The sequence below is a fragment of the Struthio camelus genome, chromosome 2, assembly GCF_040807025.1.
Source record: "Struthio camelus isolate bStrCam1 chromosome 2, bStrCam1.hap1, whole genome shotgun sequence".
Lineage (NCBI taxonomy): Eukaryota > Metazoa > Chordata > Aves > Struthioniformes > Struthionidae > Struthio > Struthio camelus.
The window spans coordinates 60,901,644-60,921,435 of NC_090943.1; the positions used below are offsets into that span (position 1 = coordinate 60,901,644).

The 19,792-nt window shown below is 42.2% G+C and overlaps 1 protein-coding gene across 8 annotated transcripts in view; it reads right to left on the reverse strand.

Annotated features, from left to right (window-relative positions):
• Nucleotides 1-12,155, reverse strand: part of TPK1 (thiamin pyrophosphokinase 1) — a 305,490-nt gene extending 293,335 nt beyond the window's left edge. The window contains exon 1 of one of the 8 annotated variants that reach the window (XM_068936022.1): nucleotides 11,850-12,155. In XM_068936022.1, coding sequence (XP_068792123.1) covers nucleotides 11,850-11,892 — 43 coding nt within the window. In that variant the 5' untranslated portion in view covers nucleotides 11,893-12,155. The remainder of the gene's footprint in view (nucleotides 1-11,849) is intronic. The other 7 variants (XM_068936033.1, XM_068936029.1, XM_068936034.1 and 4 more) reach the window with 7 other exon arrangements.
• Nucleotides 12,156-19,792: the final 7,637 nt, after the last annotated feature.

The following is a 19,792-nucleotide window of genomic DNA, read 5'->3' on the forward strand; positions in this document are numbered from 1 at the left end:
TATTACCTATGCTTTTGGGGAAAGGGTGAATAGGACAATTCTTCCGTTCAGATAACCTTTGCAGCTGAGGTCTCTTTCACTGAACAGAACACTGGGCTTTCCTTGCGAAATTCTTCTCTCCCTATAGTTTCTTCCACTCAAGAGAAGTAATAAAAAAACTTAGAACTCTTGAACTCTTAGAAACTTCAAATTCTTTACTTAGGGTAGTAATCGTAAGATGCATATTTTCCATACGTACTTGCCATAGAGTAAAAAAAACTACTGAAAGACACGTATACAAAGAAAACAACAACAAAGGATTGAAACTACAAAGCCGTAAGTTTATAAACTCATACAAAACATTCCCAGCTCTTCCTTCGGCTGCCTAAATTTACATATCCTCTGTGCTGTTCTAATTTACATTTATTTGCGCTGTACAACTGCATTATTTTAGAGTTCAGTCCCTTTGTTAGTACTCTGAAGCCTTTACATTTATTCAGTTCCAGCTTGCTCTCAAAGGAAACTGGCTATTTATTTCACTAAATGTATTCAGTAAATGTAAATCTGAGTGAGAAACGAAATAGCTGGGCATAATGTTGCATAAGTTCAGCATAACCATTCCCTCTGTGGTCTAAATTCAAGCTTTTTCTTCCTCCTCATGGGATTCACAATTATAATATTTATAGACAAATAACAATAGAATCTATGGAAATAGTTTTAAAGCTTCTGATAGCTCACCGTAACCAGCAGTAAATTCAGCACACTGTGTAGTGTAGTCGTATTGCAATCAGTTCTTTTGCTGCCTAGGAACTATAACCAAGTACTAGAGCTCTTTCATTTTTTCTTGAGCCCACAACACATTCAAAACACAGGGAGAAAGTAGAGTCCTCTGAATTGCATCGCCAGAGATCTGCTCCCAGCCCTCAAAGGCCTCCTGTGGGACCTGAGACCAATCACCTGATTCTCTCTTCTGCGATTCCTCCAAGATAGACTAGTTCCTTCCTCTTCCCATTAGCCTATCCTGCTTACTTAAATAGTAAGGAAGAGAACTCTCTTCTTCAGTGGACTAAGTGTTTCAAATTTATAGATTGTCACAGTGATCTTTTCCGTTCTACTAATCTGATTTGGCCTTTTGTGTAAAAGACAGCCTGCAATTCATTCTTGTTTGAAGTGAATGATCCCTTTTAAAATTGCAACAATCTCCATTTACACTAACGGAGAATCCACCTTTCTCTAGGTGCAATGACTAAATGGTTGATGATTCTCTTCCATGTTAAAAAGCTGTCCCTATTTCAAGTACGAATTTGTCTGGCTGAGATGTCCAACCTCTGGGTCTTGTTATACCTTTGTCTGCCTGACAAAAACATAGCTCCCCTCATTACAAATGCAAGTAATAAATGATAATGTGTTATCTAAACAGCATTCCTCCTTAACTGCACCCCTGAGACAGCTCTGCACTACCTTACTGAAGCAAGCTGACAAGTAAAGCTTTTGGCAGCATGTGTGCTATGAAACATCTGTTGTGACACCCCTTTAAGTGCCCTCTCTCCCACACCATATGGCCTTCTCCACTGACTGGTACTGTAGGGCCGTGACCCAGCCCTCATCACTTCCTGTCCTCTCTGGGAAAGCGAGACACTGAGTGATAATTTCACACAGACTTCACACTCCATCAATAGGAAGAACAACCCACTGCAGTGAAAGGAGAGATGCAGAGCTTGTCCAGATTACAACGCTCTGCTCATGTCCCTGTCAGAAAATCCTGTGGAGGGTGACAGGGAAGGTACAACATACATATTTTTCTTCTAATATTGCTATAGTGTTCCTCTAAATAGATAACAGCATTGCTCTCTGCGTAACTGGGCTTACAGTAGGAGTTTTGTCAACGCAACTATGCTCCTTCCCCCCCCCCTTTTTTTTAAAACAATCCCAGATGACAAAGCAAAACATTATAGAGTAGATCTTCTTTCCTACTGACTTAAGGGGCTTCATAAGCACAAAAACTGAACTTGTAACCTTGTGATAGGGTAGGAAACTAAATGGAAGAAGAAAGTCTTTCATAGGCTCAAGTGACAAAACTACGTAGCATCAGCCAGGTTAACGTACCAACAGCTTTAACTAATACATAAAAAGAACAAAAGTTTATTCTGAGCCGCACGGAACTAGAAAGTTGCATTTCCAAGGGGAAACCCCACAAACATGTAAGTTGAAGGACAAACATCTGATATTAGTGATTTTCGTTTCTCACAGAGGTACAGAATACCCATTTTAAATTCTCTGTCCGCAGTTACTAAAGTCACCAGCAACACTAATTTACATCAGGATGAGGCCTAAACCAATGACTCAAAGCCTGTGCATACAGTACTACACAACATCCCTCCAGTGAATTGTGGGCAAAGAAAGAGGAGCTAACTGGAAGGCACTCACCATAACAGCAGGAACATGCCAGCACTTTAAAATGACAGGGTTGCTGATAATGCCCTTTATTCTACTTTGAAGCTGGTGAAAGTCATTAGACCAGTCTGAAGCAAAATCTTGTAACAGCTACCTTTCAGGACCACTGCTGTCAAAAGTCTGGAAAGCCAAACACTAAGTTGCTCTTTCCTCAATATTGCTTTATTATTATTATTTAAATCATGCTCTCTTTTGGGGAACTTGAGAAATAGAATTCCAATTGTAGCAGAAAGTGGTGATACAGGGTCAGACATTTTCATAACGTAATTTGATCATTTCTAGTGTACTCAAGTCTACGATCGTGAAATGAGGTGGACCTTAAGCAGTTCAACTGTCCAAGCAGCAGATCCTCAGGTACGTGACTCTCAAGCTACCCTCCTTAATACTTTTTCTCTTCTTGACGCACAGCATAACCACCTAAGCTGTATTTTGCTTTCAAGTATAACTATTAACTGCACAGGTAAAACGCTCCGTAAGGGAGCGCAGGCTACACTTATAAAGCCGCTGTGCTTTACACTACACAGCTTACAGGTTGCTTATTTCCAAAAGTGAAAGTATTGCCTGTGCTAAGGTATTTGCATGAGGTGCTTTTGGCTGCACAGTTAAGACAAAGAACTTGAGGTGCGCGAGCATTCCCTACGTGCAGGTCAAACTGTTGTACAGACCTCGCCTCAGCCTTCAGGATTTTCCCATACATAAAACTCTCACCGACAATGCAAAGTCTCAAAATGAAATACTTGGAGACCAACTCTGCATTTGTGCAGCTGCTCTGTGGCACAAATCAACCTCTGGAAAGTTTCAAGTGATTTAAGCGGCACCATCTGCTGAACAACTGCCTAGGTGTGATTGTAACCTAGCATCTTTTTTTAACTCATCCTGAAGCACAGGGGTTTCAGCCTATGCCCAGACCTGTGCTGTACTTCAGTGATTTGCTTGCCACAGCCAGGTCAGCTATGAGCATTAAACAAAAGAGAATAAGAAACAAAAACCTCAACCCTCTACAAAAAAGCAAATACTGCTCCCCCCAAAACAAAGCCACCGACTCACACCATAGCCCCCACATTTGACCGACATACCAGTCCTGTTCTGCTACAGGAGCAAAATAGTGTTTTCATTTATATTTACTTAAGTAACATACACAACAGATGGGCAGGCAGGAGAGAACACCTCTCTTGATAGCCTTTACTAGGCCTCCATCAGGCTGGTCCGCAGACACACTTAAACTGACATTGTGACAGAGGCCAAAGTTTTTCTAGATGAGATAAACTGTTGAAGCTCAATAGTCTGAAACATCAGCACTTCCTTGTTTTAGAGCAAAACTAACTCACAACTAATCTCCTTACAAAAGACAGACAGCTTTAACCACGAAAGCCACTGCACGTGCCTGTCAAAAACTGTTTATAAAAAACAATCGGAACTACTCCCATATTGCTTTTGGTTGCCCAGGATAATGTTGATCAGATAATTTTGTGGAAAGTATAGAAGGAAAAAGAAGGGGTTACAGTAAAACAAAGAAAAAAATAAAACCCAAATCAGCAGTCACCAGCTACAAAATAAATTAATTGTAAGGGGACAGGGTTTGTTCCTATTGAATTCACTGGCTAGTTTTCCATTTATTTCAATTGGCCTGATAAACGCGTCAGTCCCTCTAGCTTCTATCCTGCCAGAGAGTAGGGCTGGCAGACAATCCATCAATACAAGCTACAAAGCATCAACACTACAGCTGAGAAAATTCAGCTGCCATTCAAAACACAATTCAAACACAGGAAATGACAAGATGAGCCTTCTAGTGGCTCCAACTGCAACTGGACGCAGGGCAAGAGCTTTAAGAGCAATCCAAAACCTACTATCTATATGTACTCTCTATGTAGAATCTAACTAAACAAGTTTTCCTGCAGCAAACACAAATTTTCAATTCCCTAACTTTTTAGCTATGCAAAGGCAATGCTGCATGAACACTGTTGTCCGCACTCCTCACATTTAAGGTCAGAGTTGGATGAAAAGGAGAACCTGTTTCCATAAATTCCTTGCATGCAGTCCAGCCTAGTTATAATTTACAGAAAGATAAAAGCCAAAGTTACAAGAACTGGTTATCCTTAGCTATGAATAAGTGGAACACTGTACTAAACACGGAAAGGAACAACTGACAGACTCTTCTTTTCAATTTTTGAATTGTTTAGCAACAGTTCTAGGTTAGTTTATATTGCTGGACACACTGCAAACTCCCATTTCTTTGCAGAGACCAGAGATAGAGATGGCTGTAAAACATACCACACGGAGGAGTACACGTTGAGTGGTCTTTCCTACTGATTTGCTATATTTCTTTCTGGGTGATATCTGTTACTTGGGGTTCCTTTCTTCCTTTTTTAAGCCACGATCTTCAGTGTTTAGAGAGCAGCACGGATTTTTGTTACGTCACACAGAAACAACTTCTTTAAATGTCTAACTGGTAATTTTTCTGGAGTAAGTCACTAGTTAACAGTACTGTTCTTAAAGGGTCTAATGTTAGATTCAAACCTAATAAACTTCCTAGATATGAAATCCCCTGAAAATTGGCTCATGAAGAGAAGCTGCTAGCCTGTTTGCTTGTTGCTAGGTGTTTTGCTTTCTGTGTTTTTTTTTTTTTTTAATTAAAGAGAACGAGTTCAGGTTTTACTCCAGATCTTGCCATTTTCTCTCACAAATTAAGCTTTGACTGAAGTCTTTAGCTGTTCAAATCTAAAACAGATCCACAAGTATGTTTCAGATTTGTTATTTTGGACCTTGAAACGCTTGAACTCCATGTGCATTATGTTTTCTCCAGTGTAAATAAGCTGCTTTATGTCTTTGCTTCATATTCAAAGCATCCATAAATCAGACTTACATCAGCTTCGCAAAACAGAAGTTTCCTCTGTTGGTTTTCATTTCCAGAAACGAAACCTAGCACAAATATAAATATATATACACACACACAGATTTGAGATAACATTAAAGCTGCAGTGAAACTACTAAAATATCTTAAGAGCTGACCTGAGACATGCAAGACAAATGCAGTAAACAAAAAATATTAGTCCACGTTTTTCTGTGACTTCTGGTCCTTTCTTAAGATTAATAATGTCTTGCTCTTTAAACACTAACTAAATGGTTTCCAGCAGTCCTGCACAAGTTTAATAGGATACAAGAAAACTTGAACATTTTGGCATCTAGAACAAATATATTTCCCTCCTCCTTACCTGATAGGGTAAGTCACAGAGAAAAAGGACTACAAGGTATGCTAAGAGGTCAGCTAGTCCATTTCGCAGCTTTAAGGCTGGACTTGCTACACCTAAGTGACTCCTTACAGAAGTCAGTGTAACCTGCTATTGGAAGCCTCCACTGATGGGAAATTCCAAGCCATTCCAAAAGGAGTTCATTCCAGTGGTTCATTATCTGGGCAAGCTATAATGAAGGTGAGTTTTCAACTCAGAAGCTTCAATGACACTACTGCTCTTATACTTTGTTCTTTTAATTTTTAGCATCGTCTCAGCCCCCTCTGTCACTATATTCCCATCTAACAGAGAGTCAACTGTTCCTTATATTTGGCCACAAAACATGGACCGATCAATAAAGATTTTGCTGCACTGATACCGCATGAGATAAGAGAGAATTCTGCCATCCACACAAACAAACAGCAATTAACTTGGTTATCAACTTATTTCAAGAGATGTGAGTGTACATAAATAAGTAAATGTATATTCATCTTTCTATTAGCTCAAATGACTAAAAGTGGGCTGCTGCCCATTCCAAATAATACACCTGCATACAAAGCATTTAAAAACAGAAAAAAAAAAGAAAGAAAAATCCTAATCAAAAGGCAGAGAACTTCAAAAGATATCAGCACATGAAAGCAAAGATCTAATAAGAAGTGGTGAGGCTAACAAGGACAACTTCTGCTAAATACCTTCTGTAATACTTCACTTGTAAGTGTTCCTGCAAGTAATCCATACAAAAAGATGTATAGACCACTAACCCAGCACAGCAGATCAGTGAGTAGCCAGGAGTAAGGCTGAATGCTTATACTACCTCAGAAACCATCAAAGGCATTCCCAAGTAAATCTGCTAAGCAAACAGTTACTTCTTATATTAAACGAAGGGCAGGAGCAGGTCAGCAACATTCACATAAACCAAATTGTTTGTTTTATTGTATAAATAAGTGTGCTTTAATTAAAACAATAGAACAGTTTAACAGGCATATGGAAGTGCTTGCTCATTTCATTGAGGAACTGCTAAACTAGTCTTAAAGGACTCTCATCCCCGGTAACGTTTTTTCAGTGAAATTAGGTGAGCTCAATCACAGCTTTTGAATGATCTGATTCACCTAAAAACTTGACTAGTCTGACCCAACAGCAATCACAGGAAAACTATAAAACTGTGAAGCTATCCAGTAATCTGTGATTCCGTCATTTTCCATACGTTTTTAGCGTTCAAAAGCTAGCACAGAGAATCAGGTTGATTTCCTAACCCCGTAACTGTCTTGATTACTACTACAGAATTTTGTATACTAATCTGCAAGATAACGCACCTCAGATCAGGCAGGACTTTAGCGAAGGGGCACTTAGATGGTTATTGATGCTCCTGCTGGACCACGGGTTCTATGGGTTGGAAGTCATTCAGTGAATGGTAAATACGTCACTGCTTTATGTTTAAATTTCAACCCTTATTGTCAGTGGAAAAGGAACTTTAAGAAGGGGAATTTGAGCCCCAGGCACTTAAAACTGAACACGCGAATATAACTCTTTCAGAGGTAACTTGTTGGTAGTCAGTAACATTTCCAGGAGAAGACATATAGTCAAATAGCAGACAATTAAGCTTGTGGAATGATGGAAGAGCGTTCACAATGTATTGTTGCTGTCTCTTGTTCTCTTTCCCTTGAATTCAATGCAGAATTTTATAGTCCCTTTACACAAAGGGATAACTATATATTTTCACATAATTCTGAAGCAGTCTTTGTCCTATCTCTGTGGCTCCATCTCTCATGACACGTAGATGACCTTGTTTCAGTGAGCTGAAGCTACAGCTTGAAAGCATCAGAAAGGGAAGAAAAAAATAGAGAAAATAAAGAATTTTTAAAAAGTTGAATTTATAGGCAGATCACCTGGAGATATTCTGAAAATTACTAATCAGCCTCGGTCAGCATAACTGGATTTGATTTTAGATGGCAATGGCACACTGAAAACCCATCAATTCAGTGTGACAAAGACCTAACTAAGATTTGGAGAGTAACCTAGCCAGAACAAGAAACCTGCAGCAACGCCAAATAATTTCTTGATACTTTCTCAAAGTGCAGGAATATATGTATATTGTCACGTTTCCACAAACACCAAAGGAAGAAATAGACAAAGAATTTCACTGCTGACTACCACGTGGCTTTTACAGCCTGCAGCATAGTTCACGAGCTCATTTTGTCACGGGATTGGGGGAGAGAAGGGGGGAGATGAAGAGAGAGGGGAACCAACATTAAGGAATAGCACATGCTCCCTGTCCATCACAGGAAGCTCAGTTCCCATGAGCCCTCTGTGAACCACAGAACGGAGCAGAAGGACCAGATGGGTTTCTGCTTTGCAGTCCCTCCTTCTCTACAAGACGAGACACTCCTGGGCTCCTTTGCTGTTCGGTTATAACCCAAGGAAAACATCCTCCTTCTGCATACCACTCCACTTGATAAAAACCAATAATGACCTGCATTTTAATGACTGTGAGAAACAAAAAAGCATTAATTATATTTGGAGATGTACAAGAATCCAAGCCATATTATGGAACACAATGTAAAATGTTCCCCGTTTTAAGATGGCTTAGGAAGCAGAGCTGGCATTCTGCGCTACTAAAAAATTCCAAGTGGCATTCAGAGGTAACCTTCCTAGAGCATGCTGCAGTGTTTCCACTGTTAAGCAGCCAAAAGCATAGTATATGCAGCTCTTAAAGTTCATGGTATTTAAAAAAAAAAAAATTAGAAACACTTGTCTCTCTGCATAAATGCCTGCAGCACAATCTGGGACAAGCAGCAGGTGGTAATGATAGTGCAAGAAAAGGATATAAACAGCAGGAGAGAAATGGCTAGTCCATCAAAGGATGCTCCAGAAGAAACAGAGCCGCTCTTTTAATGATTCACAGACTGTAGAGTGACATCATCTATCATCAGCTTTCTAAAACTGCGTCACAGCCTCACCTTGCAAAGCCTCTGCCCAATCCTTTCACAGCAGCACACAGGGCTTCAGTGGGGCCTTCTGTGAGCTACTGCAATTTCTTTTCATGAGGAAATAAAAATATATTTGTTTTGGCATTCAGTACTCAAATTTAGAGCTCAGTCCTGCTTTTAAATTCTAACTCATTATCCATTCTAAACCATGTTAGGCAAATCAACACAACTCTGAAGTGCATAGCACAGCCTTCTGTCCTTAGACCAGTGATATTAAACTGCACTCCAGCTGTATGACTGAATAATACTAATATAGTCAGAGCCTCAGAGATTTTGAGTTTAGCACAGCAGTTCTCAAATTTCTGCTGCTCGGACCTCAATCAGGTACCACACAGACTGATGCAAAGTCTAATATCTAAATAAGAACCTACTCTAACTACACTGATTAAAATTAGAAGGGCATGTGGCCCTGAAATTCAAAATCAGAAACCTAATATTAGGTTCCTATACCTGTAAGTATTCATTCTATTCTTGTAAATCTCAACATTGTAATTTCTGAACATCTTAAAAAAGAAAAATAAAATAACTACCTATATGTAGCAGTTATTAGCAAGTCTTTCACATTCCCCATCGCAATTTGCCACTGTCTTTGCACAGGGTTTTAGAAAGTGACCAGAAACATTTGTATACAGCATGAACCCTCATGAAGGCCTGCAGTAATTCAAAGCTTTTGCAAGTGTTTATTCTGTAACCTCAGATCTAGTCTCCAAGACGTGTCGTGAACTACACAGACTGTATTATTTAGACGCTTAAATACATATCCCATTGAAGCCAATAGAGGGAAGAACTACTGCCACGTTTTCAAGAATTTAGGAACCCTATTTTATATATCCAGCTTCAAAAACCTTACCTTGAGTTCCAAAAGCGGGATATCAGATTTTAACCTGCAAAATTGCCAAGTAAGCAGACTACACTAATCTGAAATGCTGGTAATGATGCCTGTAATGATGCAGACGCGGGCTTCAGAGGAGTACTATAGCGCATTTCATACGCACGCTATCCCATATAATCAAGTTGAATCATATACTTGCACTGGCCATTTGTGGGGAGAGCAGCAAACTTCTTGCAACCCAGCTGACGCCTCTGCTCTGACAAGACTGTGGGTCATCTGAAAATCGTAAACAAAGATCTCAAGTTTGAAAACTCCAACAAGACGCAACTTGAAGGGGGAGGGGGACAGAAAAAAAAAAAGAAAAGAAAAGAGACATCTCCAGGGAACTGGGGACATATGGTAGCCTTACCATCACAGAAATGCCTATGAAAAGCAACTATCTTAGAACACAGGTGACACAGAAGAACAGATGAGATCTGTTCTTCCCAAGGGATAAATTCTTAGGATATTGACTCACCTCATTATTTACCCCTCCTCTGCTTTTTTTCTGGAAGCAGCTATTTCTCATTTCACACAGAGGAGATCGCACTGCAGTGAATTAAAGTTAATTGATAAAAACCTCCCCTTTATGCACATGCCTTTTTCCCACACAAAGTGAGGACGCATCTCAAAAAATAAACAAAAAAACCCAAAATCCTTATATAATATCAAATATATATTTCTAGCAGAAATACTGTGCACAAAACTTTACCTATTAGTAGCTTTGAACATATTCTGATTTGAATTAATGAAAAGAACATCTAAAATTTAGAGTAAAGCCTAATTAAAAAAAAAAAGCTGGGAAAATTTTATATATGCTCTCAGTTAAACTGAGAGGTATAAAAATGTACTGAAATGTTAAAAGTGAACCTTTTTGGTTAAACTCTTTCCTTCCTTGATATCTTCCTACTAGTAAATAAATAACAACACATACCCGACCACAGTAGCTTAAGTCACTGTGCCACAACAGAGCAGAAAAGAGCAATGCAAGTTGGAATTCAGTCGCCATGCCAAAAGAACTTTTATGTAGCTTTAAAACCACCTTACAGAAAGATGTATTTACTATTATAAAGATACCCTAGTGAATAGCAAGTTGTGGCCTACTGAATTTGATACTGCACAAACGCAGCGAAGAGGTGCCTACTCCAAAGAGTTTACAAGCTACTTACATCAACCTGTGCTTATTACACGTGTTCTATCCTAACATACAGATGGTGGGATTAGTGATATAGATGCAAAATGATGTTTGCCTCTCAGGTCTCAAAAAAGGAAACAAAAAGAGAACGCACATGAACACCTTAAGAATGGGAAAAACTAAAAAAAAAAAAACACAAAAGCTTTGCCTTGCGGAATTGGAGAGGCAGGCTAGATACGCATTGGTAGGTCCAAAGAATAGAGGGAAGGCATGGCTCTCAGGCAGCATACTTCAAAGACCCATCAACAAATATCAACATCAGTGCACAGTTTCCCCAGCCAAAAAATAAACTTTACTGGAATAACCCCCCAAAAAACTGTGCCAACTTAACTAAAGGTATCAATTAAACCTGAAGGGGGTTAAAACGGTAGTAAACTCCTACACAAAACTTTTGGCTTGGGTGTGGCATACTTCTGTTTTGTTGGTTTACAGGCTTGATACCACTCCGTAACTGATACAAGCAGGCCCTGAAAACAAAACACCCAGACAGTAGTTTACACCTAAGTGTTTTAAACACAAGCACAAAGGTATAATTACAAAATCTGAACCTGTTACAGCACATCAGCTGGGTGAGGGTAAACAACAGCTGCTCCAACCGTGCAGTACCGCATAATACCTGGCAAAATAAACTGCAAATGTGTGTCAGGTATGGGACACAGTAAGTGTCAAATGAATGCCCATATATTCAGTTAAACCAGTGCAACTTCCTTGCGCAAACAACTCTTGAGGCCTGTTTTGGAAATGGGTAAGTTACAGCCGTTTAACCAAAAAAAAAGAGAGGTGGAGGGGGTGGGTGATGCAAACCTAGACACACCTGCTATCCCAGCTTAGCTTAAAACCCTTCCAGGCCATAAACTGTGCTGAAGGAGGCCCTGCCCTTCTCAAACTAGAAGCGTGCCCACCAGTTGGGATGCACCCGCTTTCACACCGCTTTTCGGGGGGGAGGCGGCAGTGCAGGTCCCCGCCCGCCCTGCCCTCAGGCGCCCGCGGCGGCGCCAGGCGCTGCCCGCCCTGCCGAGGCGAGGCGAGGCGAGGCGAGCCCAGCCCCCCGCGCGCCGCCAGGGCAGGCGGCCGTTGGCCGTTGCGGCCGTTGGCGCCGCCGCGCGGGGAGCGCCGCGCGCACGGAGGTACCGTACCCGCGGGCAGGAGGCAGTCCAGCGGCGTAAACACGCGCTCCATGGCCCCTCGCTACGCTGCTTGGGACAGAGAAACAGGAAGGGGAAGGGGGGGGGGAAGGCACAGAGAAAACGGCTCGTTGGAAGGGTGCGGAGCTGGCGGCGCGCCGTCGCCGGGGGCTCCCCGAGGCGCAAAGGCGGCTCGGAGCGGCCGCTTCCCCCCGCCCCCGGGGCGCAGGCGGGCAAGAAACGCCCTCCCGCTGCACTGCCGAGGGCGGCTTTAGGCGGCGAGACGCCACGGCAACAGCGCCCGCCCTCGCGAAGCGTGGGCGGGGCGGGGCGGGGGGGAGGCGGCCGCGTTGGGGGAAGCAGGCTGATGCCGCTGCCGCGGTACCTGCGGGCCGGCGCCGGGGCGGTGCGGATAATGCTGGGGCGGGGAAGGGGGGGGGGAAGCCGGCAGAATCGATCGCCGCTGCGATCCGTTGCTCGGCGGTCGATTCAGCAGCGGGAAGGCGGGGGAGGGGCAACGGCGCTGCCGGGACGGTTGGTGGCGCGTGGTGGCGGCCGTTGGGGCGTGCGCGCCGCCCGCCTGCTTGCCCGCCGCGGGTCACCCCTGAGGAGAAACGCGCTTCGCGGGGCGGCGGCGGCTGCCGGGCCTGCGAGCTGATGCGCAGGGGTTAGAGCTTGCTGTATTTGTCCCCCTGGGCGCTTTGGGGCTGGGGCTGCGGCGATATCCCGCTGAATCCAGCGATTTTCAACGTTTAAAAAAAGGTGGACGTCGTTACGGCTGCTCGTGGGAGCTGTAATGAAAAGTTCTGTCAAAAGAAAAGTCTTAATGGCCTTCACCCCGCTACAGTAAACCACTGAAACTGAAAAAAATAGCAGCCCCAAACTGCAGGTGCAATCCCGCAGCTAGACCCCAGCATCCTGTGTGCAGTCCATATTCTGCTCTCTTCAACAGCCTTTTGCTGCATAAAAAATCTATAAGTTTGGAGGTTTACAGCCTGGCTTTTTTTAATTATTATTTCAGCTATTAGATTTTTTTAACCTCTAAGCCTCATCCCCTAAGCCTAAATAGTGAAAGTAAGTCAGCATCTGGTCTGTTTGTACTCAAAAGTGCTCCCCAGTTTTCATGCTCTAGCAGAACAGTGTGAAGTCATAGTCACAGCTTAAAGCTCAGTTAAAATTATTTTGCATTAATATAGTCACAAAACTTGTTGTGTAGATAGTTTCCACCTGTTTATGGACTCTTAGCTAGAAAATAAATAATCTTTAGACATAAAATACATAACACTTGTTAAATTTAATTTTGTGTTAGGAGCACAAAGGTCAAATTTTGAGGCCCCCAAAATGGGACTCTGATGTTTTTCCACCTTCTAGAAAAGTGTTTGATTTTGCTGTTATCCCTATCTTGATTTCTACATAGGACAGTTACCTGTAACAAATATCATTTCTCATGCTATCATGATCATCTTGCATCTCCTCTCTCGAATTCTCAGTGTTTTCCCTAGGTTTCAAGCCCTACCTTGGCTGGCAGCCCTGGCTTTCTGCTGAAATACTAAGTTTTGCCAATTTAGGGGAATTATACTGAGCCCTGCAGTAGAGGGCAGCAAAGGAGCATGGCGCATGGCTCAGGGCTCACAGTGACAGTTGCTATTTTCAAGTTTGCTCGTTTGTCTTTGCTCTCCCAGGAAATACGCTCCAGCAATTGAGAGGGTCCTGTGTGGCCATGCCCTTGGAGTCCCTTACGAGGTTGCCTTCTCTTTTGCGCCCTCGGCTGAGGCACCTCCAAGGTGGGATAAGATGAGGAGGAGCAGGTCCGGTTTTAGAGAAGTTTGGAAAAGGAGAGCAAGTTAAACAATTAAGGCGTCCAGTCAAATGGTAGGAAAGCGGAACCAACTTGTCAGCCCTCTGATCAGTCTATGCTGATAGACTGAGATTCACCATCAAATCAAATTTTGATGAAATTGAAGTGTTTAGGTAGGGCTGGGCCACATTCAGCCTACGTGATGACCAAGCCTTCAATGACTATAGATGTGTCTTTGAGCATAGCAGGTGCAAGCACTAAGTCTTTGCTTTAGATCTTTCAGATAAACTGTCCTGCCACCTGTAAGAGATTACACTCTCCAAGCAATTTCAGTCCAGAAAGATCATAAGAAATTCAGAAGCACTCATGTCTTCACAATGGGGGAAATAAGAGGTTATGGGGAAACATGAGGAAAAAATCTTGAGGACAGTAACAGATTCCCATTACTTGCACTGTATAAATAGAAAATGTTTTCTGTCTACCTTTTGTCTCATTTCAAAGTTTTCTTCCCTCTCCACTGAGAACTTGAATTTCAAAGGGTAGGACTTGCATAGCATCTCAGCATCATTCTTTAAACAACCAGCGTAAGAAACAAGAAACCTACTCTGCCTCCCAAGAAGCCAACTGTGAGGGTTATCAGGAGAGTAGTAGAGCCATGCAGTGGTATCAGGAGAGTAGGATAAAAGATAAATCCTATGCTGCCTCCTTCAAACCCATGTGATGGCCTGTGCTCTCCTCTGCTTCTTTAGCTGTCTCCTCACTCACTTTGTGTGTCTTTATTTCTCCCCCTTTCAATTTTGCTGAGCATTTTCCTACCCTTGGGTAAAGTGGTTAAGCCCTCTCCAGTACAGCTTATCTTTCTTCAGTAACCATATCAGTCTTTCTGTAAACGGTTTTGTATTTATTCTCAGGGGCCAATGAGGGGCTGCTGATAAGCAGCAGTGGCCTCTTATACGTGAGAACAGCCAATCTTGCTCCTACCAAAGACCCATCTGAGTCAGCTCTCCATTTCTGGCAGCGTCCAGTTTACAAGCCCTTCCCTCTCCTGTTATTCTCCTTTGCTCCTTTTCAGCAGTTTTTCTGTGACATCTCTCCTGTCTCTTCATACCTAATGACATTCTTTTTCTGCCTCTATCAGGCCTAGGTGTCCCAGGCAATCCTTTGCCAGCCACTGCTTCAAAAGAGTAATTGTATCTCTCTCCGCTAATCATAGTAATGCGTGATTCATCACAACAATAGTATTACAGAGAAAAACCAGTCTTGATTTTGATTGAGCAGGCTGACACTGGGATCCTTTAAATCCTTCCAGCGTGTGCAAGGGTATATAAGGTAATGCAAACTGTCTGCCTACCCTGCTACTAAGCAAAGGGTAAGCATGTCAGATGCTCTTTCCTCTCCTTGATACTCTGGTTTTCTTTCAATGCCCCTTCTTTCAGGTGTGAACCTTTCATCTACAATATAAAAGCTCTTTAAGAGTCAACTCCACAGTAATAGCTTCAGTCAATGCTGAAATGCAGTGATCTCTAAGGCAGGACCTGACTACTATTTAATGCTGTTTAGCAGAGCCTAACAATACCGTACAGCAGAAGTTTCAAACAGACAAAATGGGTAACTGTACCCAGCTTGGCATGCTCTCTTATGGATAGTCAAGGCCTTAAGGACAACAAGCCATCAAGAGGTCAATTTACTTTTCAGAAAAACAAGCACTTTCACCTACCTTCTGCACCTTATCTCTGTGCTAGGACATCAATTTAATTTTCCAGTGAAGAGCTACCAGTTAATGAACCAGCTATAGTTTTTCCCATAGCACATAGGAAATTCTCCAGTAAGTATTAACCTTGTTTCCCTAGCTAGCACCTAAGACTCAGCATTATGTCGTTCCTCTTTTCTAGCTGGATCTCGAATCTCGAAGCAAAAAAAAAAAAAAAAAGGAAAAAGAAAAATAAAAAGCTCTCTCTTCCCCCCACCCTTTCTTTTTTCTGTACTTGTCTAGGCCTGCATTACTTTGCAAAGTTTGCAGGAGAACATGCAGGCAGGCCGCACAGCAAGGCTATTCAGAAAAGATGTCCCAAGAGCATGCACCTCATGCTTTGATTACTGCTGTCTCCTCTGATTAGTTAAAAGGAGGGCAGGTGACCTCAACCCTAACTGAGAACATGAATGGGCAAGCAAACATTTGCTAGACGAAGTTCCTGAGCGACAGATGAGACTGTTTAGTTTCTGAATGACTGGCAGGAAAGGTTGAGGGACTGTTCAGACCTTTTAAACCTCCTCTGGTAACTAGCCAGACAGTCAAGTCTCTCACCTGAAATATTTTCTCTTAATTTCGTACAGCCTTAATGAGTGATGCATGTATGGAGAAACTGCAATTAACATATATACATACATACACAGATATAGATGAGCATTATGCTGTTCTTATCAGACTCCAGATAGCCTCATCTTCAGTAAAACTGGTCAGAGAAGCAGTGTGTTGGGCTGCTTCCCAACAGCACCGTTACGACATGGCTAGCACTGCACTTCAGCATGACTAATACTGATGGGAAAGGAAGAGTTGAAGGGTGACTAGGAAGGCAGCAGCTTTTATTTACTCAGAGCATCTCTTGGGACTTAGCAAGGAAAGAGGGAATTCAGCATGAACTGAAGTGGGATTTAAATGGGATTTAAATAACAGGGCTAAAGCCTGCAAGGTTTGCTGTGCTTCTTTAGAAAGATCAGTCTCTGTATATCCAGAACAGATAAATGGCCCAGGCTAACTTAGGGTAGCATTAGTTGCTTTCAGATTTTCTTTCTTTGAGGTAGCCCAAGCTAGTAGAGACAGAAAGGTCTAGAGGTATTTAAAGACTTTGACCAACAAAACAATAGCACCTGTCTCTAGCATTAACAACACATCTCCCTCCTCAACCAAAGTCAGATTAATCTGATAGTACCAAACATGCTCATTTAATGTTTGCAGTTTTTCCCCTTCCCTTCTGCTGTCCTTCATCAGAACAGGAAGCATATCTCTAAGCTTTACCAGAAAGCACTCTGGGTACTATTCAAAAACCGTTGCAGATTTCAATAATGGGCAACACATATTAGCAGCCTTTTGGTTTGAAGAACATGGAAACGAAACTACCCAAGTATCTCCAGAGGTCCTTCTTGCTGATGTCTGAAATGAGCTGATTTCATAGTAGGGGGCGTTCCTCCCGCTATTCCAATTCTATTGCTACACCAGAAAAGCCTGTGCAAGGCTGACAATCAGAATTCATGCAATGTGTAAATATTAAGAATATTTTCTCCTTCTCTCCACAGCTTAGCTTTATATTAAAATGATCCCAGAGTTAAAATCAGCAGGCTGGAAAGGTTCATTCCAGTACCTAATTCCAGTATTTATGCAGAATAATAAGGTTAGGAATATTTAGCTAGCTCAGCTGTCTGATTGTCTGCTTTATAATTCAAAAAATGCAGGCATCAGATAAACGGGATGCTTTATTACAGACGTTATATCCTTGCAGTTCTCCTGTGCCAACAGTGTAAGTCCCTGCAACCCCCTTAAAACTCAAACACCAAGCTGAAAGGTACAATCGTTCCGGAAAAACAGACCTGCAAATAGACACCAGCACACACAGCCAGACAGAATCTAACACAGACGCTTTTCAAGTCCAGCTCCCGGAACATTACTAGAGCCAACTTCAAATTTGTTCCAAGTCCTTAAGAGATTAGAATACAGTAAAAAAAAATATTAAGAGCAATCTGTTTCTGCAGCGGTGCACAGCAGGCCAGAGATGAAGCTTCTGGATTCTTTTAGGTCACACAGTAAAGCACAAGAAAATAGTGGTATAATAATTCTGTGACTCACCAGGCAGGACATTGAGTACAGAGGACCTGACTTTTAATCCACGCTCTACCACTGACATATGTTTAGACAGAACAAAACTGCATGTGTCCCGATCTTCAAATACATATAGTGACTGAGGAACTAACATACCTTTGAGAGATCTGTTTTGTGGCATGCTATGCCTTTGTTTGCTCATCTGTATAATGGCATCAGTAAGGTATATCTCTACTTTAAAATCAACCTGGGATCAACAGCCAAATACGAATTACAATAAATCTGTATTACTAATGAATCGACAGATTACATTTGTTTATTAAGCCGTTCCATACAAATTGATCAGATTTATTAAGATCAATAATATTCTGTCATAAAGATAGGTCAAGGGTGAACTTTCGAAAGAAGATGGTGTTTTGAAGTGACAGCTTTTAAAAATAAGGTATTTTCAGCACATTGGCGGCTATTGAGTCATTGTGGAAAATATTAAATAGGGATTGTGCAGTCTAATAGACATGACTATATTCTTGACCTCTGGTATCAAGAGACTGCACAGTCAATTTGCTGAGCTCCTAGAAAAGCTGTTCAACCAACCTGGCTATGAGTTTCAGAGAGGCCTTCACTGTGATGTCCTGGCAACACAACCAGATTTAAAAAATAAGAATAATCGGAGAGATGCTGCACTCTATTCTGCTGGAAGGGAAAGTATTGTTTTGTTTGTCTAGCATATACAGGAACTCTTGTTCAAAATGAACTGTCTCCTCAGCGTAAGAGAGCCCATGCAGAGAATCAGTCTCTGTTTTCCTCTTACGACCATTTTTCTACCACAGTCTAATTTCTTGTGGAAGTGCATTCCATAGCATTAAAAAAATGCATATTTTTAGTTCTCGATGGCTGTACCGTAAGCCCTGACAAGCACAGCTTCGCTCACAGATAACAGAGGAGGAGGTAGCTTATCGGAAATCAATATCATGCATTTTGACTGGACAGGAGAAGAAACAGGATGGCATGGGACATTGAAGTGTGATGCATACCTTCGTGCCTCTCTGGCCCTATGCATGTGCTGCTGCATTCAGAGTGAGAGAAAACAAGTTGCAACAGTTTCACACTGCAGTCCATCAGGTTGGTTTCCCTCTCTCAGAGAAAAGGCAGTCTCTTGAAACTGCAGAGGACAACTTTTGCCTACAGTTACTGGAGCATGCAGGGAGGACAACATGAACCTAGGGCTGAGGCAATCAGAAGGTGGATAATATTTCCTGATAAGGACAAAGCTAGCTCCTGCTTGCAGAAACCTTAGTGTCACTTCTATCCTGGCTGGGCTAAGTTTGGCCAAGGTGTACCCCAGCCCATATGGCGTTCTCTGTGGCAATAACCTGCCAAGAGGATAAGCAGTGGGGCCACTGATGGCTGGCATTTACAGCCCTATCGACCTCTCCAAGGCACTGCTTTAACTTACCAAATTAAGGGAAGAAATGTTGAGTCCTGCTAGCAGCTAAATCCCTCAGGAATAGTCCTGTGAAGGGAAGCCACTCTGGGGGATCTGTGGGATGGAAATGATGGGAGGCACCCAGCTGCTTCATTGTCTTTGTCAGGTTCCATCAAAGTGGCAGCAACACTGTGTGATGAGCAGTTTAAAAGGCAATTGAGAGATTCAGGAGATACAGAAAAGATGATGGCTGCTATTCCATCCTATTAGTCTGAACAAAGCTGTCCGAGCCTGCCCCCAGCTCAAATGCTAAATCTATTATAACTTGGTTGCTCATTCTGCATTTGGGTCCCAGGTGGAGCAAAAAGAACATCCTGCTGGGAGAGGGCAACCCTCAGCTATATCTAGCGGAGTTACTACGTGAGGAAAACAAGCTTCTCTCACTTGCACAGTCTTTTTCAGCTAGTGCATGCAAGGACACTCACTAGCTGGAGTGAGATTCCCGCTGTTAATGCTTCTCTAATTGAGAGAAGGAAAAATTCCTGAGAGACACTGTGCGACAATGAAACCCCGACAGTGAAGAGCATCCTGCAGGGCACAGTACTTCCTTTCTTCATGTGCATTACTGCCTGTATTAGGACCTACAGCTATAGGGCATACATACAAATATGCACATAGATAAATATATTGCATCTTCTTTCAGTTTAGTTGCTTAAGTTAGCTGCAGGCTGACATATGATAAGAGTTCACATTTAAATCTTCGGAGTAAAACACTTTGAAAGCAAACCTATTAAGGTTAATAGAATGAACTTACAATGCCCATGGTTAGAAAGGAGAGGGAATGAGACACTCGGTAAATTGTACACCAAATAGCCTGTCACCTCTAGGCCTGCAACCCAAGGCCTGCCAATGGATCA